At 42.5% G+C, this 23076-nt stretch overlaps 1 protein-coding gene across 2 annotated transcripts in view; it reads left to right on the forward strand.

Moving 5' to 3' along the window:
• Window positions 1-23076, forward strand: part of FCHO2 (FCH and mu domain containing endocytic adaptor 2) — a 349104-nt gene that overhangs the window by 247556 nt on the left and 78472 nt on the right. For both annotated transcript variants that reach the window (XM_033929206.1, XM_033929212.1), the window contains one exon: window positions 14826-15025. In XM_033929206.1, coding sequence (XP_033785097.1) covers window positions 14826-15025 — 200 coding nt within the window. The remainder of the gene's footprint in view (window positions 1-14825; window positions 15026-23076) is intronic.

The raw sequence follows: 23076 nt of genomic DNA on the forward strand, positions 1-23076 counted from the left end.
AAATGAAACTAAAGTACAGTGGTACCTCGGTTTACGAGTGCACCGGTTTGCGAGTGTTTTGCAAGATGAGCAAAACATTTGCAAAATCGGCACCTTGGAAACCGAGCGTGCCTTGATTTGCGAGCGGCGCCCCCCACGATCTGGCACCCCCCCACCGCGATTCGGCACCCCTCCCCCCCCTGCTGCGATTCGGCACCCCATCCCTGCCGCTTCTTACTGTCATCTGGGCCTGTTCACCGGCACCGACATGTCCTGTGCGTTGGTGCCGGTGCCCGAAGATCGGCCTCCTCTTCTTGCTGGGCCTTGAGCATCTGCGCATGCTCAAGGCCTGCGAGTTCACGCTCTCTCCGAGATTCTCGGAGAAGTGGGGGGGGTGCCGGATCGCAGGGGGGCCTTCGGGGGAAGCAATGCTGGTTCTCGTGGGAGGGGGGGATAGAGCAGCGCCGTTAGCCACGGGGGGTGGGAACATATCAAAGCGAGTTTCCATTATTTCCTATGGGGAAACTCGCTTTGATATACGAGTATTTTGGTTTACGAGCATGCTTCTGGAATGAATTATGCTTGTAAACCAAGGTACCACTGTAGTTTGAAAAATTTGTATGATTTTAAACAAAGTTTGGATTAATATTCTTCAGTAGTAAAGGGCTTCAGGTACTACTACTGCTATTAATTATTTCTTCTTTTTTTATAATTTATTTATATTTCAACAAATAAAATTATTGATCATCATAAGAGCCGTGGAAGGGCATAATAAAAAAAACGTCTAAGTCCCCTTTTGGCCTAAGGCCTTAAACGTTGAAAGTAGAAGCAGGGAAAATGTCCATTATCAAAAAATACGTCCAAAAGGAGGTTTTTTTTAAAATAATGGCCTGCCTCTACGTTCAGCTGTTTAAACGCCCAGACCACCACTACGCCTAAACTTACACCATATAATCAACCTAAAAAAAGCCTAAGCCCCAAACGTCCAAAACAAGAGCTTTTTGGCGAAGGAGGAGCCAGTCCTTCGCCTAAAAGCTGGATTCTATAACCGGTGTCTGTCAAAAACAACACCGGTTACAGAATCCCCCCCCCCCTACAATGATCAGGGCAGGAGGGAGCCCAAGCTCTCCTGCCCCGTGGCACCCCCAAACCCCGCAACACGATCAGGGCAGGAGGGAGTCCAAGCTCTCCTGCCCCGTGGCACCCCCGAACCCCGCGACACGATCAGGGCAGGAGGGAGCATGAGGCAGTGATATATATATATTCCCAGCATGAGGCAGTGATATAGATAATATAATTTTTAAAACTTTTTATTATTTAACAAATCATTACAAGTTATAACACTCATTCAAACAATTCAGAGTCCACTTCCTTCATCATTTCTGTAATTAGAAGCCATCAAGAAACAAAATCAAGTAAATTTAGCCACTTCCTCAGACCACTATACAAATGGGAGGAATAGAAAACAAAGGGAGATTTTACTATAAAACATTTGACAGAAATTAGCTTAAATGGATTAACCTCGATCTATTCTTATCATTTGACTTCATGTAGCACCAATAGCTAACTTCATGAGATCTAAAAAGGAACTCAGATGTTCAGGCTGGGAAAAAACATATCTCAAACCTAGGTATTTAATTATATATTATCATGGGTATGCTAGCAAAAAAGTGGCTCCTATTTTCCTTGTTTCTTCTCTCATTACAAAAAATTATTTCCGTCTCTCCTGAGTCGATTTTGTCACATCGGGGTACAGTATATCCAAATTCTCTGACCACAAAAGGGAATTGTGGAATTTTAAAGTATAACCTCATAATGGAAGTCAAATCTTGCTCAAATACAAAGTTAACAATAAAGGATAGCTCATTCTTTAACTTCAGAAAGAGAATCTTCTAAAATAGCTGTGATATCCTGAAAAACATTCACTTGTTGCTTATTCTCTGTAGTTCCATTATCCATGATTGGTAAATATCCTATTTCGGGGTTTTTTTATCTTTAATAACTGGTAGGTAATAAACTTTATTAATAGGCGGAATACTATCCTGAGGAAATTTCAAATTCTCCATTAAGACTTCTTAAACACTTCCATAAGAACATAAGAAGCGCCATCTCCGGATCAGACCTTCGGTCCATCAAGTCCGGTGATCCGCACACGCGGAGGCCCTGCCAGGTATACACCTGGTTTATTTTACAGCCAACCATATCTTTATATGCCTCTCTCAAGGAGATATGCATCTAGTTTGCTTTTGAAGCCTAGGACTGTCGATTCCGCAATAATCTCCCCTGGGAGAGTATTCCAGATGTCAACCACTCTCTGTGTGAAGCAGAACTTCCTGACATTAGTCCTGAACTTGTCCCCCCTTAGCTTCATTTCATGTCCTCTTGTCCGTGTCAAATTGGACAATGTAAATAATCTTCTCTGCTCTATTTTGTCGATTCCTTTCAGTATTTTGAAGGTCTCGATCATATCCCCACGCAGTCTCCTTTTCTCAAGGGAGAACAATCCCAGTGTTTTAAGTCGATCCTCATATACCAGTTTCTCCATACCCTTCACTAGTTTAGTTGCTCGTCTCTGCACCCTCTCCAGCAGTTTTATATCCTTCTTTAGGTAGGGAGACCAATGTTGGACGCAGTATTCCAAGTGGGGTCTGACCATTGCCCTATAAAGCGGCATTATAACTTTCTCCGATCTACTTGAGATTCCCTTCTTTATCATGCCCAACATTCTATTTGCCTTCTTTGCCGCTGCCGCGCATTGTGCGGATCCCATTCCAAAGGAGACATACCGAAAACTTTTGGGCAATTCAATACTCTGACATTTAGTCACCTATTAAAGTTTTCAATTTGCTCAATTTTCCATGAGATAAATTTGATTTTTTATTACAGTTGACATACCGTATTTGTCGCTGCATAAGATGCACTTCTTCCCCCTCCCCCAAAGTGGATAGAAATGTCTGTGTGTCTTATGGAGCGAATGTAATCCATCCACCCCTCTCAAACTGGAGAGAACGAATCTACCTTTTCAGCAGGGTGTGCGCGCAGTAGCAGCATGCTGATCTCCCTCGTGGGCTGAGGCTCCGTTGTGGTGTTAAAAGGCACGGGAGACAGGCAGCTACTAACCAGCCAGGAGAATCGCGTGGCTGGGGAGTGATGGCAGGGCATGCACACAGTAGCAACATGCTGACCTCCCTCGTGGGCCGAGGCTCCATTGTTATGTTAAACGGCGTGGAGGAGCACGCTTTGGGCCAGACTGAGTGGGCCGAAGAGGAGTAGAGAGCATGGCCCGGTGTCCATAGCAACAGTAATGGCCGTAGCCAGTGGAGCAGGGCCCCAGCGGGATTCTCATTTTATCTTGACATAGCTTCCTGTGATCCTAGAAGTGTCATCGCCACTATCGCCAGCCCTCCCGCAGCTAGCACCATGGCCAGGTGTGGTTAACAGGAACCAGACCGTACTGGGGAAAGGACAAGAGGCCAGTTTTGACAGCTCTGTGTCTGTCTCTCTCCCCTTGACCCCCGCCCTACCTCCGTCATGGTGTTCATCAGGCCCTACTGAAATTAGAAATGACTCCGCTCCTCTGCAAACTAGCTCCACTGCAATGTGCAGAAAAACTTCCTGATCTCTCTCATGAGGACTCGTACTACCCGCTTTGAGCTCCATCCACGAAGTAGTGTAAAAAGACGAGCATAAAAAAAGCAGGGGAAAAATCTGAAGTAGAGTTGAAATAGTCATGAATCTGTCAGGATAAAAACAATCTATTTAAGTTTGGTTTTGTTCCTTTGTGAGAGAGGGGTAAAAATGGATTTAAAAGATTGGGCTAATTTAGCCTGTTACCTTCTATTGAACATATAAATTGCATTTAACTCCTCCTTCTTGGTTCCTTCACCTGTTACCTAGCATTTCTCTCAGTTCCCTCCCCCCCCCAAGAGTTCAGCACCTCTGTCTCGGATCCCCTACATCTTTGAGTTCAGTACCCCTTATTCTCCCTTAGATCCACCCTGCCCCTGTCCTTCAGACTTCTCTATTTTTCCAGCAGCAGTAAGTCACTGCTTGGGCTGACCCTGATCCAACTACACTGCATCCTATCTGGCTGACACAATTTGGTTCAGAATTTTTTTTTCTTGTTTTCCTCCTCCAAAATCTAGGGTGCATCTTATGGTCAGGTGCGTCTTATGGAGCAAAAAATACGATAGTTTCTTTCAAAGTAGTACCGTATTTTCACATAGATAACGCGCACCCGTGTAAAACACGCACACGGGTATAGCGCGCGAAAAACACAACTTTATGTACAGAAATTTTTATATACCGCGCACACACGTATACCGCGCATGCTGCCCAACTCTCCTTTCACCCGCCCCGACTCTCCTCTGGCCACCCCGACTCTCCTTTCGCCCGCCCCGACTCTCCTCTCCCCCTTGAAGTCCTGTCCCCACCCTGAAAACCTGATGCCCCCCCCCCCGACGTTCGATTCACCACCCCCCCTCGCAGGACCGCTCGCACCCCCACCCCGAAGGACCGCCGACTCCCCGACAATATCGGGCCAGAAGGGAGCCCAAACCCTCCTGGCCACGGCGACCCCCTACCCCCACCCCGCACTACATTACGGGCAGGAGGGATCCCAGGCCCTCCTGCCCTCGACGCAAACCCCCCTCCCTCCAACGACCGCCCCCCCCAAGAACCTCCGACCGCCCCCCCAGCCGACCCGCGACCCCCCTGGCCGACCCCCACAACACCCCCACCCCCCTTCCCCGTACCTTTGGAAGTTGGCCGGACAGACGGGAGCCAAACCCGCCTGTCCGGCAGGCAGCCAACGACGGAATGAGGCCGGATTGGCCCATCCGTCCCAAAGCTCCGCCTACTGGTGGGGCCTAAGGCGCGTGGGCCAATCAGAATAGGCCCTGGAGCCTTAGGTCCCACCTGGTGGCGCGGCCTGAGGCACATGGGCCCAACCCGACCATGTGCCTAAGGCCGCGCCCCCAGGTGGGACCTAAGGCTCCAGGGCCTATTCTGATTGGCCCACGCGCCTTAGGCCCCACCAGTAGGCGGAGCTTTGGGACGGATGGGCCAATCCGGCCTCATTCCGTCGTTGGCTGCCTGCCAGACAGGCGGGTTTGGCTCCCGTCTGTCCGGCCAACTTCCAAAGGTACGGGGAAGGGGGGTGGGGGTGTCGTGGGGGTCGGCCAGGGGGGTCGCGGGTCGGCTGGGGGGGCGGTCGGAGGTTCTTGGGGGGGGGGCGGTCGTTGGAGGGAGGGGGGTTTGCGTCGAGGGCAGGAGGGCCTGGGATCCCTCCTGCCCGTAATGTAGTGCGGGGTGGGGGTAGGGGGTCGCCGTGGCCAGGAGGGTTTGAGCTCCCTCCTGGCCCGATATTGTCGGGGAGTTGGGGAGTCGGCCGGGCAAGAGGGCTTGGGCTCCCTCTTGCTCCGATCGTGGATGCGGGTGCGGGTGGGAGCGCGTGCGAGCGGTCGTTCGGGGTGGGGGTGCGAGCGGTCCTGATGGGGGGGGGGTGAATCGGGCGTCGGGCGGGGTGGGAACTATGTAGAAAAACTTTTGTATACCGCGCTCACGCGTATAACGCGCGAGGGGTATGCGCGGTAGGTAAAAATGCGTATAACGCGCGCATTAAATGCGTGAAAATACGGTAGTTTCTATATGAATTTTCTCCATATAGCTTTGGTGAACCTTATCCAAATTCAAAGAAAAAGTATCCACTTTTGAAACCAGTACCTCCATGTCCTGTGCTGTTTTCCCCACCATCATATCCAGTTTCTTAATAGCCACAAGAAGTGCCCCCAAAGTTATTGCAGGTTCCAGCGCTGGACTTTTAGCCTCCTCGATGTTCCTTTCTCCTGGCAAATTCTTTGGGGATAAAGCTCCTCCCAGTAACAACTCCGGGATCTCCTCTCTTGACTTCTCAGGGCTCAGTTCTGGGCTCAGGCTTCAGCTGGACAAGGTGGTACATTTGTCATCGGAGGGGAGAGTGAAATATTGTATTCCAAGGGGTCGAGTACTCCCTTGCTCGTCCCCGAAGCAGAACCCAACCTCTGATCATCTAAGTGAGGATTGGCAGCGGCTTGCCATTCCAGCAACTGGGTTAATATTGGCTGAATAGGTGAGGACGTGAGTGCCGAAAAAGCCACAGTTCTCACTGTCCCCTTTCTCTTCGAATGTGGTAAATTTTGACGAAGAGTGCTCAAGAAGAAAAAGTTGAGGAAAATGTTTTCCACTGGAACAAACGCCATCAAAGTCTGTCCCCCTCCCCACGAACTTCGAGACAGTGATATTTTGATTCCAGCTACTGAATAGAGAGCTGAGGCAGGCTGCAGCACATTTCCAGAACAGGCCACAGTACGTAATGGTTTTAACAACCTGTGAAGTGAATCGGGGGAGGTTTGAAATTCAAAGTTTTGAGGGTTTCTGCATGTCCCCCTGTGTTCCCCCTCCTAAAAAAATCCTAAAATCAGTTTTTGAAGATTATTTACTGTGAAAAATATCGCGTTTTTGGTGCGATTTTCTTAACGGTGGCCATCTTGGATTTTTAGCAATTTTTTTTTTTTTAAAGCTCCCTGCTTCTCCAAAACTGCAATTTTTGCCTCTGCCTTGGGCTCTTCTGTTGTGAATTCTTGCCAGGATTATATAAATTTAGCACCTCAAGAGCATTCTTGCATCATTTGCCACGTGGCGAGCCCAGGAAAGGCGGCAGCGTCCAGCTTAGCCTCTACCCTGTTGAAGCAGGTGACCAAATGCTTGGCTAGCCCAGTGGGGCGGCCATTTTTATTTTTGGGGCTTGGCAGTAATTCCATGTTACTAAATCTATGCGCTTGGCTGCGGACCCTCTGTAGCCTAAGAAACGCAGTTAAGTCATCAAAGGGTGACTCTATGCCCCAGGAGCCAGAGGCTTTCACTGAATTTACATTTGTAGAATGAGTGGAAACATTTGTGGAATGAATTTCAAAGCTGGCGTTCTTCCCCTATTTCTATGGACACATGCTCCTCTCAGTCAGCCGCATTCCCTACCAGCTCATTGGATGTTAGCATTTTCTTGGTTGAGATTTCTGTTTCTGGGAACAGGTGTCACGTAAGATCATAACTTGGAATGTGTGTGGGGGGTATCTACTCACCCATACTGAAGCAACAAATCTTACAGATTCTGAATAAACGACAGGTTTCAATTGCCTTTATACAAGAGACACATTTTAAATGCTCTTGAACATGGCAAGTTATATTGTTGGTGGGTAAGTAAATTATATTGAATCAGCTGCTTTGGGTAAAAAGGCAGGTATGATTATATTGATTCAGAAATTTATTCAGTTATTGACTCATAAGGTAATACAAGAACCCATAAGTAGATTTGTCATGGCTCCAGTAACCCTAGATGGCAAATCCTTGCTGTTGTACAACATTTATGCCCCTAATTTCTTTGATAAAATTTTTATAAACAAATTTTGAAATACTTGCATAATTTGGGGGATATATCTATTCAGATTAAGGGATACTTTAAAGAGATGCATGACCCACAAAAATATAAGAGTTGCCAATCCAGTACCTGGCAAGATCTCAAAAGAGTAAAATAGATTTTATGCTGCTTAAATAAGCTGTGGATTTTCCCAAGTCCGTTTTAATAATGGCTTATGGGGGGGGGCGTGGCTTGGCGGCGCACAAGATAGAGGAGTAACTGCAGCGCTCCTCTAACCCAGGCAGCATGTAGAAAATTTTGAAAAGTATTTTGTGGCTTTTTCTTTCCCGTAGCTATAATAAAACTTTGTTTAGTATGGCGGCTACGCAGCAAGCAAAATTAGAAACAGCTTTCGCAGCAGGAGGGAGGGCGAAGCGTGTTAAACACGATCAGGTTACACCGTCAAAAGTGCCTCTCCCTGCTGAAACTGCGGACATGCTAGATAAAAATGAAATAATGGCAGAATTACAGAGCATTAAGTAAATGCTTCAAGACAACGCAAATAGAATTTCAGAAGTAAGGGAAGAAGTGTTAAATTTAAACAGGCAGATGGAGGTTGCCAATCAGAGAGTGTCGCTACTAGAAAACAAAATGGAGCAGATGGAAATCAACGCGATTCAATGTAAATCTGACAGTCAAGATATCAAAGAAATGAAAAAACAACTTGAAGATTACGAGAATACGTGAAGGAGAAAGAATGTGAAAATTATTGGATTAGCTGAAAATTTGGAAGGGGGAAACGCTATCCAATTTTTGGAAAATCTTTTACCAAAGTTACTGCAGTTAAATTCAAAACATCCCATAGAAATAGAACGAGCACACAGGATTCCATTTAAATGGTCAGCTAACCAAGTGAAGCCAAGGCCTTTAATTTTCAAGCTCTTATGATTCAAGCAGGCCTTGGAGATTTTAAATTTGGCTAAAGCTGACAAACTTAAATTATAAAGGATCAAAGTTGCTGTTCTTGTCGGATTTTGCAAAAAACACAGCGAACATACGAAAACAATTCCTCCAGTTAAGACCTCAAATGAAAGAAAAGGGGCTCACATATGGCTTGTGCTATCCCACAAAAATGAGGGTGACAAGTGGAAACAAGTCCTTATATTTTGAAGATCCGGAAAAGTTAAAGGACTTCTTGTCAAATTCTGAGCCATTGTCTATTTAAATGGTTTTAAGTTAACAACCTAGACTTTATAATATTTTTGGAGATTTTGGACAAGTTAACTTAAAGAAGAGGATGGACTTTAAAGAAGGAAAGACTAACATCTAACAATAGGACGGAAAAAGAAAATGGATGAAATTAGTTATATTTAACAATCTGAATATGGAAAGAGGAAGTAAAAAAAAGAGGTAAAAAAAAGAGAGAGACCTAATCAGAAGAATCTCTAGTCCGCTCCTTAATGAAAAGATATTCATGTTCTGAAAGTATCAACTTTAGTAGGAAGAGATTATTTTAAATGCATCAGACATAATGCTTAATGATAAAGAAGCAAAGGAAGAGGTACAAAATAATTGGTTTTCAGGATGATAGGAAAGATCTGTGGGATTCTATGCACTGTGTACTACATGTGCTCACTCTTCCAAGATGCATCAACATATTGAACTTAATAAATATTGTAATTGACATTATAATAGTGAAATTGGTAAAAGAAGAGAGACAAGGTTTCTTCATTTTGGAACGGTCATAACATAACATAAAAGGAAGTCCAGGATTGAAGTGATAGTATGACTCAGTCAAAGAAATTTAATACTGACAGCATGTAGTTTATGGAAAAGATTAATAAAATTCTGAAATATAAGATGTTAGAGGAAGAAAAGGGGGGAAAAAAAGAAAAAAAATCCCATATCTTCTATATTTAGGAAATATTAACTGTTTACTGGAAAAGGGATCTCTCTCAGGTTTCTAAAGTTGTTTATGAAGATTAAATTGGATTATATTAAGAAGGTTTTTAATGTATACAGGAAAATATGAATTGATTCAAGGTCAATGTTATGAATGGAATGCCATACAATACATAGACTAATTTTTAGTTAATGGTTAAGGTTTGATTGAGAATATAGTATTAACAACAATGGTCATATGGGGTTTTAATTCATTCATAGTAATAAGATGAATTTACTTTAGATGTATTGGTCATTAAATAGAGAGGATTAAAGAAAGGGGGGAAAAGAAAAAAAAGGAAAAAGGGAGAAAAAGGGAAAATAAAAATAAAATGAAAATGTTATGTAATTCAAAGAAGAAAATATATTGATTGATATGTAATTTTATATGGAAGATATTTCTTTTTTTATATAGAATATGAATTTAGGATCTATTTTCTATTTTAAGTTAGATTGAACTTAATATGTATTATTTAAACAAATTTCCTTGATGAAAGTTAAATGATAAATTATAAATTTGGGGAAATTATTTAAAATGGGTGGATAAGCATGGAAGGATATAGATAGAGTGAAAAGGGGACAATGGGGAAAGAGTATTCTATAAATTTATTTGTTGATGTATTTCATATTTATTTACATAAAAAATTTAGTGTGTATTAAATGGTTTTTAACAATATATTTAATATGAAGTAATATGGTTAAGATTTTCCGAAAAGTTTTTAAAAAAATAAATGAATAGTAAAGATTTTAATGTAATATGAATTGAAAATTAGGAAATCATATTAAGATATTAATTTACAAACTTATTAATTTAGAATCCTGATTGGGGAAGGAAAATATATAAGTTGCCTGGGGGAGGGGTATTGTGATTGCTAATCCTATGTGTGTTCCAAGACAGTCATTTTATTTGAGGGGTAGGGGAGGGAAAAGAAAGGGTTTTTCTTAAATATGGGTTTAGATGTGCAAGGGAAAAACAATTTCATGGATGTAATGAAAGATATTGAGATGCATGGGAAATATGATATATATATAGAATATTTAATGGTTTGTGGTATCTCTTACAGTCCCTTTTTATTACAATATTATAACGGAGTTGAAAATTTTTTTGATGAATGTTAATGGCCTCAGCCATCCAATAAAAAAAATAAATTATCTTTCTGAAACAACAAAATGCAGATATTTACTATATTCAAGAGACACACTTGGCGGCCATAGAAGCTAAGAAACTGGAAGATGGTTGGGTAAAGCATTGCTTTTTTGCCTCGGTGATAGGGAAAAAAGCAGGAGTAGCCATTTTGGTGAATAAAAAATGCTTAGCTACTTTTAAAATGATAGATTCAGATCCTTTAGGAAGATGGGTACATGTACAAATGAGCCTGGGAAATACTATTTTTTTTTAAACTCTGCAACAGTTAATACTACCATTGGCTACTTCTAATTTAGTAGTGGCGGGGGATTTTAATGCTGTTATGGATCCATTGATGGATAAAAAAAACCTAGTAAAGTTATGAAATCATTAGGCTTAGATAATTTGGTACAATCTTGTGATTTAAAAGATATATGGCGGATACTTCATTTTAATGAACGGGAATTTTCTTTTTGTTCTCAGGTTCACAAATCCTTTTCAAGAATAGATTATATTTTTGTTTCAAGTCAGTTAACACAGCAAGTAACATAAGCCTCTATAGATCCAATTATTTTGTCTGATCATGGAGGGGTGTGGATTGAATTTAATCTTCCTGAATAGGAAAATGGTAGATCATTATGAAGATTCGATAATGCATTGTTAGAGGATTCAAATTTTCTTGAAGAATTCCAATTAAATATGAATGAATTTTCCAAATTAACGAGTCGCAAGAAATCTCAGTGATAACTTTATGGAATGCATTTAAGGCCGCATATGTTAGGAAACAGCTAAAAAAACAATTTTATAATTTGAAAAAGGAAATTAAGGTTTTAGAGTCAAAAATGATTGAAAAATGGAAACAAACTACTCTACAGGCTCTTTTAAAACTAAAATGTAAATATAATGAGATTACTTCACAATTTGCAAGGAAAGATTTGTTTTCTCAACAGACCATGTATTATGGAAGCTCGAATAAGGCGGAAAGATTATTGGCAAATTATCTTAATAATAATAATAATAACAGCTTATATACCGCAATACCGTGAAGTTCTATGCGGTTTACAAAAGATTAAGCAAAGGTACAAATTGACTGACTTCAAGAGGGGAAAAATAAAGAGAAGTAATAAGACAGGAAATTCATTATTGAGGAGAAAAGTGATCAAAAGGACAGTAGGTCGCTATTGAGGGGAAAGAGATAAGTGGATCAGTTGTCAAGATGTTTTAGGAACAGGTGTGTTTTTAGACGTTTCCTAAATTCCTCATAAGTAGAGGGCGAAAGTAATTGTTCTAGGTCTTTACCCCATGATGCTGCTTGGTGTAAGAGAAGGAATTCATGGTGTTTTTTCAGTTTGCAACCTCTCACTGGGGGGGGAAACGAAGTTGGAATGTGAACTTCTCTTGTGTCTGTTGGCTGAGAAGGAGAAAAGGTCAGTAATGTATTTGGGGGCAAGTCAAGTGTAATGCTTTAAAGCAGAAACAGGCAAATTTGAACTTTACGCGTGCCTCCATTGGCAGCCAATGTAGCTGCCGGTAGTAGGGTGCCACGTGGTCAAATTTCTTTAGTCCAAAGATTAGTCTAACTGCCGCATTTTGCAACAGTTGTAGGCGTCGCATATTTTTTTGGGAAATTGCCAAATAGGCGATGTTACAGTAGTCAAGCAGGCTTAGTACAAGGGATTGGACTAGGATTCTAAAAACCGATGTAACAAAATAAGCTTTAAGGGATCTGAGTTTCCAGAGAGTAAAAAATCCCTTTCTGATTAAGTAGTCTACTTGGTCTTTCATGGTTAGGCATTGATCCAGAGTTACACCTAGTATCTTTATGGAGGGGTGGATAGGGTAACTAAGGTTATTGATACAGAGGGGTGATTTAATGTCAAGAGGATGTGGTGAAGTAATGAAAAAAGTCGTTTTTTCTGAATTAAGTGTGAGCCTAAAGTTTGTCATCCATTGTTCCATCATGTTTATGGCTTCTGAAGCTTTGGGAATAGTTTCGGAGACAGAATTGGTGAATGGGATGATAATCGTAAAATCATCTGCATAACTACCGTATTTTCACGCATATAATGCGCGCGTTATACACGATTTTACAAACCGTGCATAACCTTGCGCGTTATACGCGTGAGCGCGTTGTACAAATTTTTTTTTTTTAACATAGTCCCCCCCCCCGACATCCGATTCACCCCCCCCCCGCAGGACCGCTCGCACCCCCACCCTGAAGGACCGCTCGCACGCACCCGCACCCCCACCCCGAAGGACCGCTCGCACCCCCACAGCCTCCCGACCCCCCCCATCATGTAGAAGCTCCTACCAGTGTCCTGATGCTTCCCTTTGGCAGTCCCGGCCCTTCTGTGAGCCCTGTGCCTGCGCTGCTTCCTCTTCCAGCGGTCCCGCCCTTTCTCTGACGTCAGAGAAAGGGCGGGACCACTGGAAGAGGAAGCAGCGCAGGCGCAGGGCTCACAGAAGGGCCGGGACCACCAAGAGGAAGCAGCAAGACACCGGTAGGAGCTTCTACATGATGGGGGGGGGTCGGGAGGCTGTGGGGGTGCGAGCGGTCCTTCAGGGTGCGGGTGGGAGTGCGTGCGAGCGGTCCTTCAGGGTGGGGGTGCGGGTGGGAGTGCGTGCGAGCGGTCCTGCGGGGGGTGAATCGGACATCGGGGGGGGCATTAGGCTTTCAGGGTGGGGACAGGACTTCAAGGGGGAGAGGAGAGTCGGGGCGGGCGAAAGGAGAGTCGGGCGGCGACGGGAGAGTCGGGGCAGCATGCACGGTATATGGGTGCGCGCGGTATACAAATTTTTTTTTACATATATTTCGGTTTCCCGCGCGCTATACCCGGGTGCACGTTATCTACGTGAAAATATGGTAAATAGTTTTATCCCCCGCTGGGTTAGCTTCGTGCCCAGTGAGGACATGTAGACGTTGAAGTGCAATGGGGATAGTGGAGAGCATTGGGTCACACCGGATGGATTGCTCCAGGTGTCTTAAAGCAAAGCAAAGAAAAATAAAAATTATTGCAATAAAAGATTATCCTATTAATAATCCTTCTCATATCCAGCTGTAAGGTAGAAGCAAACAACCTACCCAACATTACCACTAGCTCAATTGCAATCAAAACCCTTCACCCTAACAGGAGAGTTCCAATAGACAGAAACTCCAACCACCAAACAAGCGTTCAACACCCTATAACACCAGCATGGGGAAGAAGAGCAACACAACCCAAGACCAAATCACACCATAACCCAAATTCACTCATCTACCCTAAAAGGATTCACAACCACCTAACAGAAACCACCACCCTTAACTGTGCCTACTTAAACGTCAGAGCCCTAGGTCCAAAAACAGAACTTATAAAAACCTGGATAAAAAACAAAAACCTAGACTGCTTCTTCCTCACAGAAACCTGGCTAACATCGGACACAGACCCAAGAATTACAGAAGTCTGCCCTCAAAGGATACAAAATTACAGTGACCTGCAGAGAGAAAAAAAGAGGTGGATTAGCGATCTTACTCAAAGACTCCCTAACCTTAAACATATTGGAAAAAACTTCCACCCCTTACATGGACCTTTTAGCATGTCAAATCTCTTCGGTGACAGGTCAAAAGCGCGCAAGACAATCGCGTGCAGACAAAATCGCGCAGACAACTCAGCGCTAAGACAATGGCGCTCAATGACAATTGCGCTAGACAATTGCGCACCACGATATCTCCGCGCAAGACAATTGAGCGCAGCGACAACTCAGCGCAAGACAATTTAGCGCTAGATAACTCAGCGCAATGACAATTCAGCGCGCCACTAGACGCCGCTTGCCGATCGAAGGACACGCGCACGTACAGCGCGTTAACACGTCATGTTACACGTGATCACGTCAACGCGTGTTCAGTATGATTCCCTTGACTCTTTGCGTTTTAAATATAAGTCAAGTGAATGCATTTTCGTTACTATGGTTACGTTAGACTCCATGTAACAGATTATGAGTAGTAATGGAAAGATACTTTCTAAAAAGTGACTTGAAACCTTGAATTAAAAGAAAACAAATTTTGGGTAGCATACTTTTACAGCTGTTTATGATTATAAGAGATCATAATATTTGTCTGAAAATGGGAAGTGTTTTCAAATGTAACTTAATTGTCACTCCAATGACCAATAGTCTAAGCTTGTTTCTGACAATCACGGTAAGCAACTGACAAGGGGGATTTATAGACAGGAAGAGGATCAATTATTTAGCTCATATTTCTAGGCATATAAACCTCTGTATAGAAGATACCTAATAGCTGCAATTTTGTTATCAGGATCTTTATTGTGCTTGTTTCTTGTGACTAATGTTGTCTAGCTATATAAAGAAAACATGCATTCTAGGTATTTTACTTTAACCATATTTTTCAAGGTATCGTCAAATGGCATCCAGTCCACTCCTTTGAATCTTGCAACTTACTGGAAATGTACTTCCAGCACCACTGATGTTAGAGTGGATTATAAATATAACCCAGAGTCTATGTTGGTTCCTAGTGCTTTATCCAATATTCAAGTTGTGGTTCCAGTAGATGGAGGAGTAACAAACATGCAGTCTCTTCCAACAGCAATATGGTAAGAATTTATACTTAATGTTCTTTACATGTTGAAGTTTATTCGAGTGAAAGCACTATTTCAGTATATAGACTACCCAATAGAGGGCTGTTTGGAAAATTCATCTTATTGGTTTATTGTAGAGAATGACACGGGGAAAAAAATTTGTCCCCGACCACTATCCTCGCCCCGTCCCCATCCCCACAACCACTGTCCCCATCCCGTTCCCATCACTACTATCCCCGCAGCATCCATTCAAGCCTCAGTACTGCAATATTTAGCTTATTCCTTCCTTATAAATCAAAGTTCTGGCTGCTGAACTAGAGAAAGAGATGTTCAGCTGGCAGGGCTTTGTTTATAATTTTTATCAACATAACTAATATACTATTTTATCCTAAAGCAAAAAAAAAGAAAATAAATAAATATAAATTTTTTTCTACCTTTGCTGTCTGGTTTCCTCATCTTCTCATGCAATTCCTTCCATCCACTGTCTGTCTTCTCTCAGCATCTTCCATTTGCTCTGTTACTGTGCCTCTCCCTTAACCCCCACTATTGGTCTGGCACCCATCTTCTTCTCTCCGCTCCCCCCATAGTTTGGCATCTGTCTTCTTCCCTTCCAGCGTCTTTTCCCCACACTCTCTGTTCTCCATTTCCCTTCAGTGTCTTCTCCCCATTCTGTCTTCCCCATTTCCCTTCAGCGCCTTCTCCCCACCTCCACTGCCCTTTAGCACCCCTCACATGGCCCAAGAATCTCCCTCCCTCCCCTTTACCTTCGCGGCGCATTAGTAAAGTAACTTGCTGAAGCCGGCTGAGCCTGCCTGCAGTCACGTGTGTGTGGGCGGAAGCTTCTCCTCTGACGCAACCGGAAGTAATATCAAAGGAGAAGCTTCCGCCTACACACTTTACTAACGCGCCGCGAAGGTAAGGGGGAGGGAGGGAGATAGATTCGGTAGGTAGGGAGGGGGCCGCACATGATCAGTGACCTTGTGCGTTTCCTCCCTTAACTGCGGGGACAAGGCCATTCACCGCTCCACGGGGCGGTGGATGGCCTTGTCCCTGTGTGAGCACTCCCCCCCCCCCCCATGGTTTTGGCGGGTTACCCACGGCTAGCCGCAGGTAACAACCACCGTACCATTCTCTAGTTTACTGTAGTACTGCATGCTATATTTTGTATTGTGGACACCTTTAAAAATGTAAAATAACTGGTGAAAAAGATTATTTCCTACTATTTTGACAATATAGTATTCACTAATAATTGTATTAAGCGTTCCTAGCATTGTTTCACTCTTAGATGATGTCCAGAAGCAGTTATGTTACAAGGTCAGATGGTATATAGAAAACAACTGAATATGTATACCCTAGAGGAAAGGAGGGACAGCGGAAATATGATTCAGACGTTCAAATACTTGAAGGGTATTAACGTAGAACAAAATCTTTTCCAGAGAAAGGAAAATGGTAAAACCAGAGGACATAATTTGAGGTTGAGGGGTGGTAGATTCAAAGGCAATGTTAGGAAGTTCTACTTTATGGAGAGGGTGGTGGATGCCTGGAATGTGCTCCCGAGAGAAGTGGTGGAGAGTAAAACTGTGACTGAGTTCAAAGAAGCGTGGGATGAACACAGAGGATCTAGAATCAGAAAATAATATTAAATATTGAACTAAGGCCAGTACTGGGCAGACTTGCACGGTCTGTGTCTGTGTATGGCCGTTTGTGGGGGATGAGCTGGGGAGGGCTTCAGTGGCTAGGAGGGTATAGATGGTCTGGAGTAGGTTTTATTGGAGATTTCGGCAGTTGGAACCCAAGCACGCTATTATTGCTTTGGATTCTTGCCCAGAAATAGCTAAGAAGAAAAAATTTAAAAATTTAAATTGAATCAGGTTGGGCAGACTGGATGGACCATTCGGGTTTTTATCTGCTGTCATCTACTGTGTTAACTGAAATAATCACATGCAAAAGAAATTGTGTAAATACAGAGATAAATAAACAAACCTCTTTTCCTAAATTTATCCTGCTGTAAATCTGAGTGTACAGTATATAGTATATGAAATTGGACATGTGGTAGGTTTTTAATATGTAAAGTTCTAGTAGTCTTTTACTCTGTGGTGAAGCAGGATAGAAAGTCCTAAGGGATTATGACAATAATGGAGCCCCAACAGGAAAGCTTTTCTAGCTTAGTAATTAGTAGAAGCTTTGTGCCTCACTCTTGCACACAGGTGCCATTCTCTGCCTGCCACTGTTGCACAGGTCTACCACAGTCTTTGTCATTCTTTGGAGCTGTACGGTTGTATATCACTGGAGCCATCTGAAGATAGTATTCTTGTTCATTTTACTGTCTGTTTTATAAGGTTTCTGTAGTAATGGTGCTACTTCCCTGATAGCATTGATTGAAACTATCAGGATTGGTCAACTTCCACCCAAAGAAGAGAGAATTTGTCCTTGATTTCATGCATACTGAAAGTAACAAACACCAAATGCACATCAATATTGAGCCTCAGAGTATGGTGCCGAGATACTGAGATTATCAGAGTCCTTGAAATGTTGCCAATGTGGGGATCACTTATCATCCTTGGTATCGGAGGGCATACAACTGCCTCCAAGGACATTGACCTGACATCTGATAACTCCTGAAGTAACTCAGGAGGGCATGGCCAGTCCTATTGTATTTTGTATGCCTTTTTCACATAGCAGACTTAAAGGAGCAGCTTACGATGAATGAATGGCATGCTTCTTTGCTCTTCCCACAGAGAGTACTAAGTTGCATACTGCACTCTTATTGCATTTGGCATAACGCTACATTTAGACTACTTGACATATAGTAGCTACATATGTAAGAAAATTTTTGTATGGACCTTCAGAATGCAGTTGAGCACTGAATCCTTCCAGCTGCTAAAGTCTTCGTCAGTCCACTTTTATTGAAAATGTCTATAAATTAATTTCTTTATCCTTTTCAAACTTTTCATATTTTTATGTCTATAATTTAGTTGTGCAACTACTCATATAAAAATCAATTTGAATCAGTTTGAATCACTTAGCTTTAGATATTGGTTTTTTTCCTTTTTGTCAAATCACAAAGCCACCTCTCCCGACATGCATGTTTCAAGTGAAACTTTCTTCAGGGTCAAGGGGTGCTGAAAACATAACATAATGAAAATCATAGCTTCTAATTAATAAATACTGTGCCTCAGAGATATCACAAACAGTTCTTTTTGCTTTCAACTAGCCAAAGTAGAAATAAAGCCAAATGCTTACCAACTGAGGGATCTTTCATCCGGAGTCAAACATGGCCGTGGTTTGTAATTAGAGTTCTTTTTGTTTCAGCTGGTCTGACACTGGAACTGACGTGCACCGTCCAATGTCGGAGTAATGGCTAATAGGAAAAGCTTAGCTGTTGTTCTGCAGTGGCCAATCTTAAGCGTCTGAGTAACACCTCTTGCACTAGCCCGATCTTCTCAGCTGTGTTCATGTTATAAACATTACGTTAGTGTTCTGGAGATTTACTATGTCAATCTCCAGCGTCACGACAACACCTCGTGCACTAGCACAATCTTCTCAGCTATAATCACGTTGGAACAGTGACGTATATAACCTGAAGATTCGCTATTGGAAAGCCATCGGGACTAAATTCATATTACAGATAGCCATTCAATTTCTTCACTTAGTCCATCAGGCATTAAAGATTTTAGCCGAAATATCCATCTTTGTTCTTTTAGTGCTAACACTTTTTGGAAATTTCCAAATTTTCATCTTTGTTCTTTTAGTGCTAGCACTTTATCTCGGTATTACAAAAATCTGTCTCTTTAGACTACAATTGGTCCAGAACACTGCTGCTAGATTGATTTTCAGGAAATGTAAGTTTGATCATGTGACACCATTACTCTATATAACCTTCATTGGCTTCCTGTGTATTCTAGAGTCTAGTTTAATGCGCCTGTGTCATTTTTAAAATTATATTTGGTATTTTCTCTCCTTTAGTTTCTAATTCTTGGAATCTTTATAGATTCTCTTTTGCAAGGGGTGACCAAAACTTAAGTTATCCTACCCATCTAGTAAATGTATTAAACGACCCAAGGCTTTTAGTCAATCTCTGTCTTTCAAGTTCACCCAACATTGGAATGATCTCCCACTTTTTATGCGAAGCTCCAGCTCCCTTCCTTTGTTTCGTAAGTCTTTGAAAACTATTCTGTTTACTAAACATTTTGGTAATTAACTTCTTTTTTACTTTTGTTATATTATTATTAGTTTAATCTAATTACTGTTTATATTTTTATCTTCTTAACTTAATTACTGTAAACCAAGTCAAGCTTTCCTGGATTGAAGTCTCGTATACAAAACTAAGCATTAGATTATATTCAATTTCACACTAGCTTCTCTTCACATGAGCCTTTTCTGCTCTCTGCTTCCTGCTTGCTAACTGCAGGAAGTGTTCTCTTATTGCCTTGAACCCATCCCACAAAATACCAGGTTTTACAGCCTCACTCATACAGCAGAAATAGCTCCCTAGTGATTTCTTCAAGTGTACTTGTTCCTTCCTTCTCACATAGGGCTTCATTAAGTTTCAAAATTGCAGTCCTGACTTACACAGGCTCTGTCTACATCCAAACTGCAGCATGGTTAGACCACACCTTGCCCTCCATTCTGCTTCCACAATTACAGAGCATAGGAACATTGTCTATATGAGAGTGTGAATTTTAAGAGGCACAGAAAAAGTTAGAGACTCTGTCGGATGTTGCAGCCTCCATTTGTCCAACAGGCCAGAGAATTAATAAATTACTTGAATGCTGTTCTGTTTCTGATTCTGTGTTCCCCCTTAGTAGTATTATCCAAAGTTGGAGCTAAATAAAAAAAATCCACAAAACTATTATCTTATTTAGGGGCATAAATAGAAACCATATTCAGGACCTTTGAATATAGGAACACTCTTAATTGCCAAATATTTTCTCCCAGGATCTCTCACCTGATAGAACAGCTCCTCACCTGAGAAAATAAGATCCCTACTTCTCCTTTTCTTGTCATTCTGATTAGAAGCAAACAAGGGGAATTTGGAGAATCTAAGAATCCCCTTATCTTTCCTCAGTAAATGAATTTTCTCTATTAAACAATAATGAGATGCCTCCTTTATTAAGGATTACCTCTTATAAGGCGAGTTTAACACCTTAATGTAATCAAAACCAGCTTTAGGCATTCATGTACCATGACCTTCTAATCAACCCATGTATTCAAAGTCTACAGACCCAGCCTGCCCCCACCTCCCAACCAAGTCTCTCAATTCCCCCTTCATCATACACATACCAGTTCCACATCTGCCAACACCCACCCCTGCAGGCCACCACCTTGGCAAGAAATAATGCACCCTCTGCACTGACCACCTCCCTTGCCATTCAGATAGAAATACAGCCCTCCCTTTCAAAACTTCAGCAGACGCACTCCAGCTCACATATTTATACCCCTGGCAAGACCATCCAGCATCTCTTTTAAATATGCACTTTCCTAACAAATTCTAAGTGTTTGGTGGCATATTCAGTTTTCTTATGGCAGCTTTGGGAATACTCTAAACCTTCAGCTTTCACTCTCAACATCTCCAGCACTCTGGACTGAATAACATTTCAGTGTTCCCTCGTCATTTCAAACTCTCTGACACTGGGTAGAGGCTCTTGAAGGTGAATTCCTTGGCAGTGAGTTTGCAATCCCAGCCAAACCTTCAGCTTTCAGTGCTCAGTTCCCTCCTCCCTGGAACTAATAGGATAGGACTTCCCACTTATTGTGAAGCTGAAAGAGATGCACCTACTTGTACCTTATGTTCTCTCCAAACATTTTGACAATCATTTCATTAGGATCCTGTTGCCTGCATGAAGTAGCTGAAGAGAGGTCCTGGAAGACCTCAATTTGGTAAGAGTCTCACTCTAGCCAACCAGCAGCCTATGCTTTAGCAGTGATATCTCTTTATATTTGAAGCTTTGGAAGCACAAAATTATGTCCTATGCCTTAGGCCACCCAGCACTGGATGAGTCCTTGACTTTGCTCCTGGCCTCCTAGGAGTGCCCCCCACTATATTCTGGATCACCTCTTCACTGTTACCATATGCTGGTATTTCTGGAACTCCCCAAAAAGCAAAGGTTACAATAGCAGCTTCAGTTTACCAGATTGTTCTAGTTTTATCAGCTAGGGCTACATATACATATACATTGTTCTAGTTTTATCAGCCAGGGCTCAAGGCTTTTAACATCTGCTGCTCAAGGCTTTTAATCACCTGAGTGTACTGTTCCATATGTTTTAGCTTCCTTGATTCTGTTGCCCATTTAATTGCCCATTGGCATGAGGTTGTCAAGTACTGCTAACTTAGCCCGTTTGCCACCACATCATGCTTAAGGCACTGCCTTCCACCCTGCTAGTTATGTTTTCAGCATACATCTACAAATGAATCTGAATGAGAAAGATTTGCATTGACTGCCTCCTTGGGATGCAGATCTACTTCATGCATATTCTTTGTAGATATCCTGAAAAACCAACTGGCTAAGTATGCCTTGAGGACTGGGTTGAGAAGCACTAGAAACATGAAAGCAGATAAAGGCCAAATGGCCCATCTAGTCTGCCCATCCACAGCTTCCACTGCCTCCTCCTCTCTCTTAAGAGATACCACGTGCCTGTCCCTACACCAGAACAGATGTGAGGAACCTTCCTGTTCTGAGCAGTAGCAAAAAGATTTTGCAAAAGATCTTCCTCATCCAAGGGCTACTTGTATGGCTGTAGTATATGACTTCACTAGCTTAAGGTATTCAAACCATTCTTTCATTCCCAACCTCGCAGCGTGAAGGAAGCCCCTTGTTATCACAGTCTTGATCCAGATCTGCACTGGGCCTCACATGCAGACTGGGGGTGTACATGTCTTCCTATTTGAATAATTTGCTGATCAAGAACACATCTCAGGAAAAGATAGAAGGATCATTGCACACTTCCTTCTGAAGATGAGATAAACTCAGTGGACCTTGTGGAAGCTGGACTTAAGGCTACTCACATTTGTGACTCTCTTGGTGGAGGGTTCAGTCCAATCTGGCAAAAGGCATTCTATTCCAAATTCTACAGATTCAAATAGTATTAATGGCAGATGCTTGCAGCCTAGTTTGGAGAACCTATGTACATAGGTTTCATACTTTTTTACAGAAAGGGTGGTAGATGTGTGGAACCGTCTCCTGGAAGAGGTGTGGAGACAGAGACTGTCTGAATTCAAGAAAACGTGGGATAGGCACCTGGGATCTCAGAGAGAGGAAGAGATAATGGTTACTGCAAATGGGCAGGAATTCAAGAAAGCATGGGATAGTCACGTGGGATCTCATAGAAAGGAAGAGATAATGGTTACTGCAAATGGGCAGACTGGATGGGCCATTTAGCCTTTATCTGCCATCATGTTTCTATGTAACTTCGGAGGTATTTTATAGAATCACACTAAGCACCATCCTTTTCGGTGCCAATTTTTAGGCATTTATAGACTATGGCCCATAGTGCATAAACATAAGCTAATGTTCGCATGGGTGGAACATAAACCAACTGAAAATATGATCTCAAAACCAGTCCTAGACTAGTGCTTCAGTTCAGAGAGGAAAAGGTCTCAGTAACCTTGCAAACGATCCCCGTCTGCATTGATTTGGGCTCCGGTTTCTTTCATTGCCCAAAAACCTTTCTGTTCAACCACACTGCTAACTATCCCCTGTCTGCATTGATTTGGGTTCCGGTTTCTTTCATTGACCAAAAACCTCTCTGTTCAACCACACTGCTAACTATCCCCCGTCTGCATTGATTTGGGTTCCAGTTTCTTTCATTGACCAAAAACCTCTCTGTTCAACCACACTGCTAACTATCCCCCGTCTGCATTGATTTGGGTTCCAGTTTCTTTCATTGACCAAAAACCTCTCTGTTCAACCACACTGCTAACTATCCCCCGTCTGCATTGATTTGGGTTCCAGTTTCTTTCATTGACCAAAAACCTCTCTGTTCAACCACACTGCTAACTATCCCCCGTCTGCATTGATTTGGGTTCCAGTTTCTTTCATTGACCAAAAACCTCTCTGTTCAACCAC

This window comes from Geotrypetes seraphini, chromosome 1, assembly GCF_902459505.1.
Source record: "Geotrypetes seraphini chromosome 1, aGeoSer1.1, whole genome shotgun sequence".
Classification (NCBI taxonomy): Eukaryota; Metazoa; Chordata; class Amphibia; order Gymnophiona; family Dermophiidae; genus Geotrypetes; species Geotrypetes seraphini.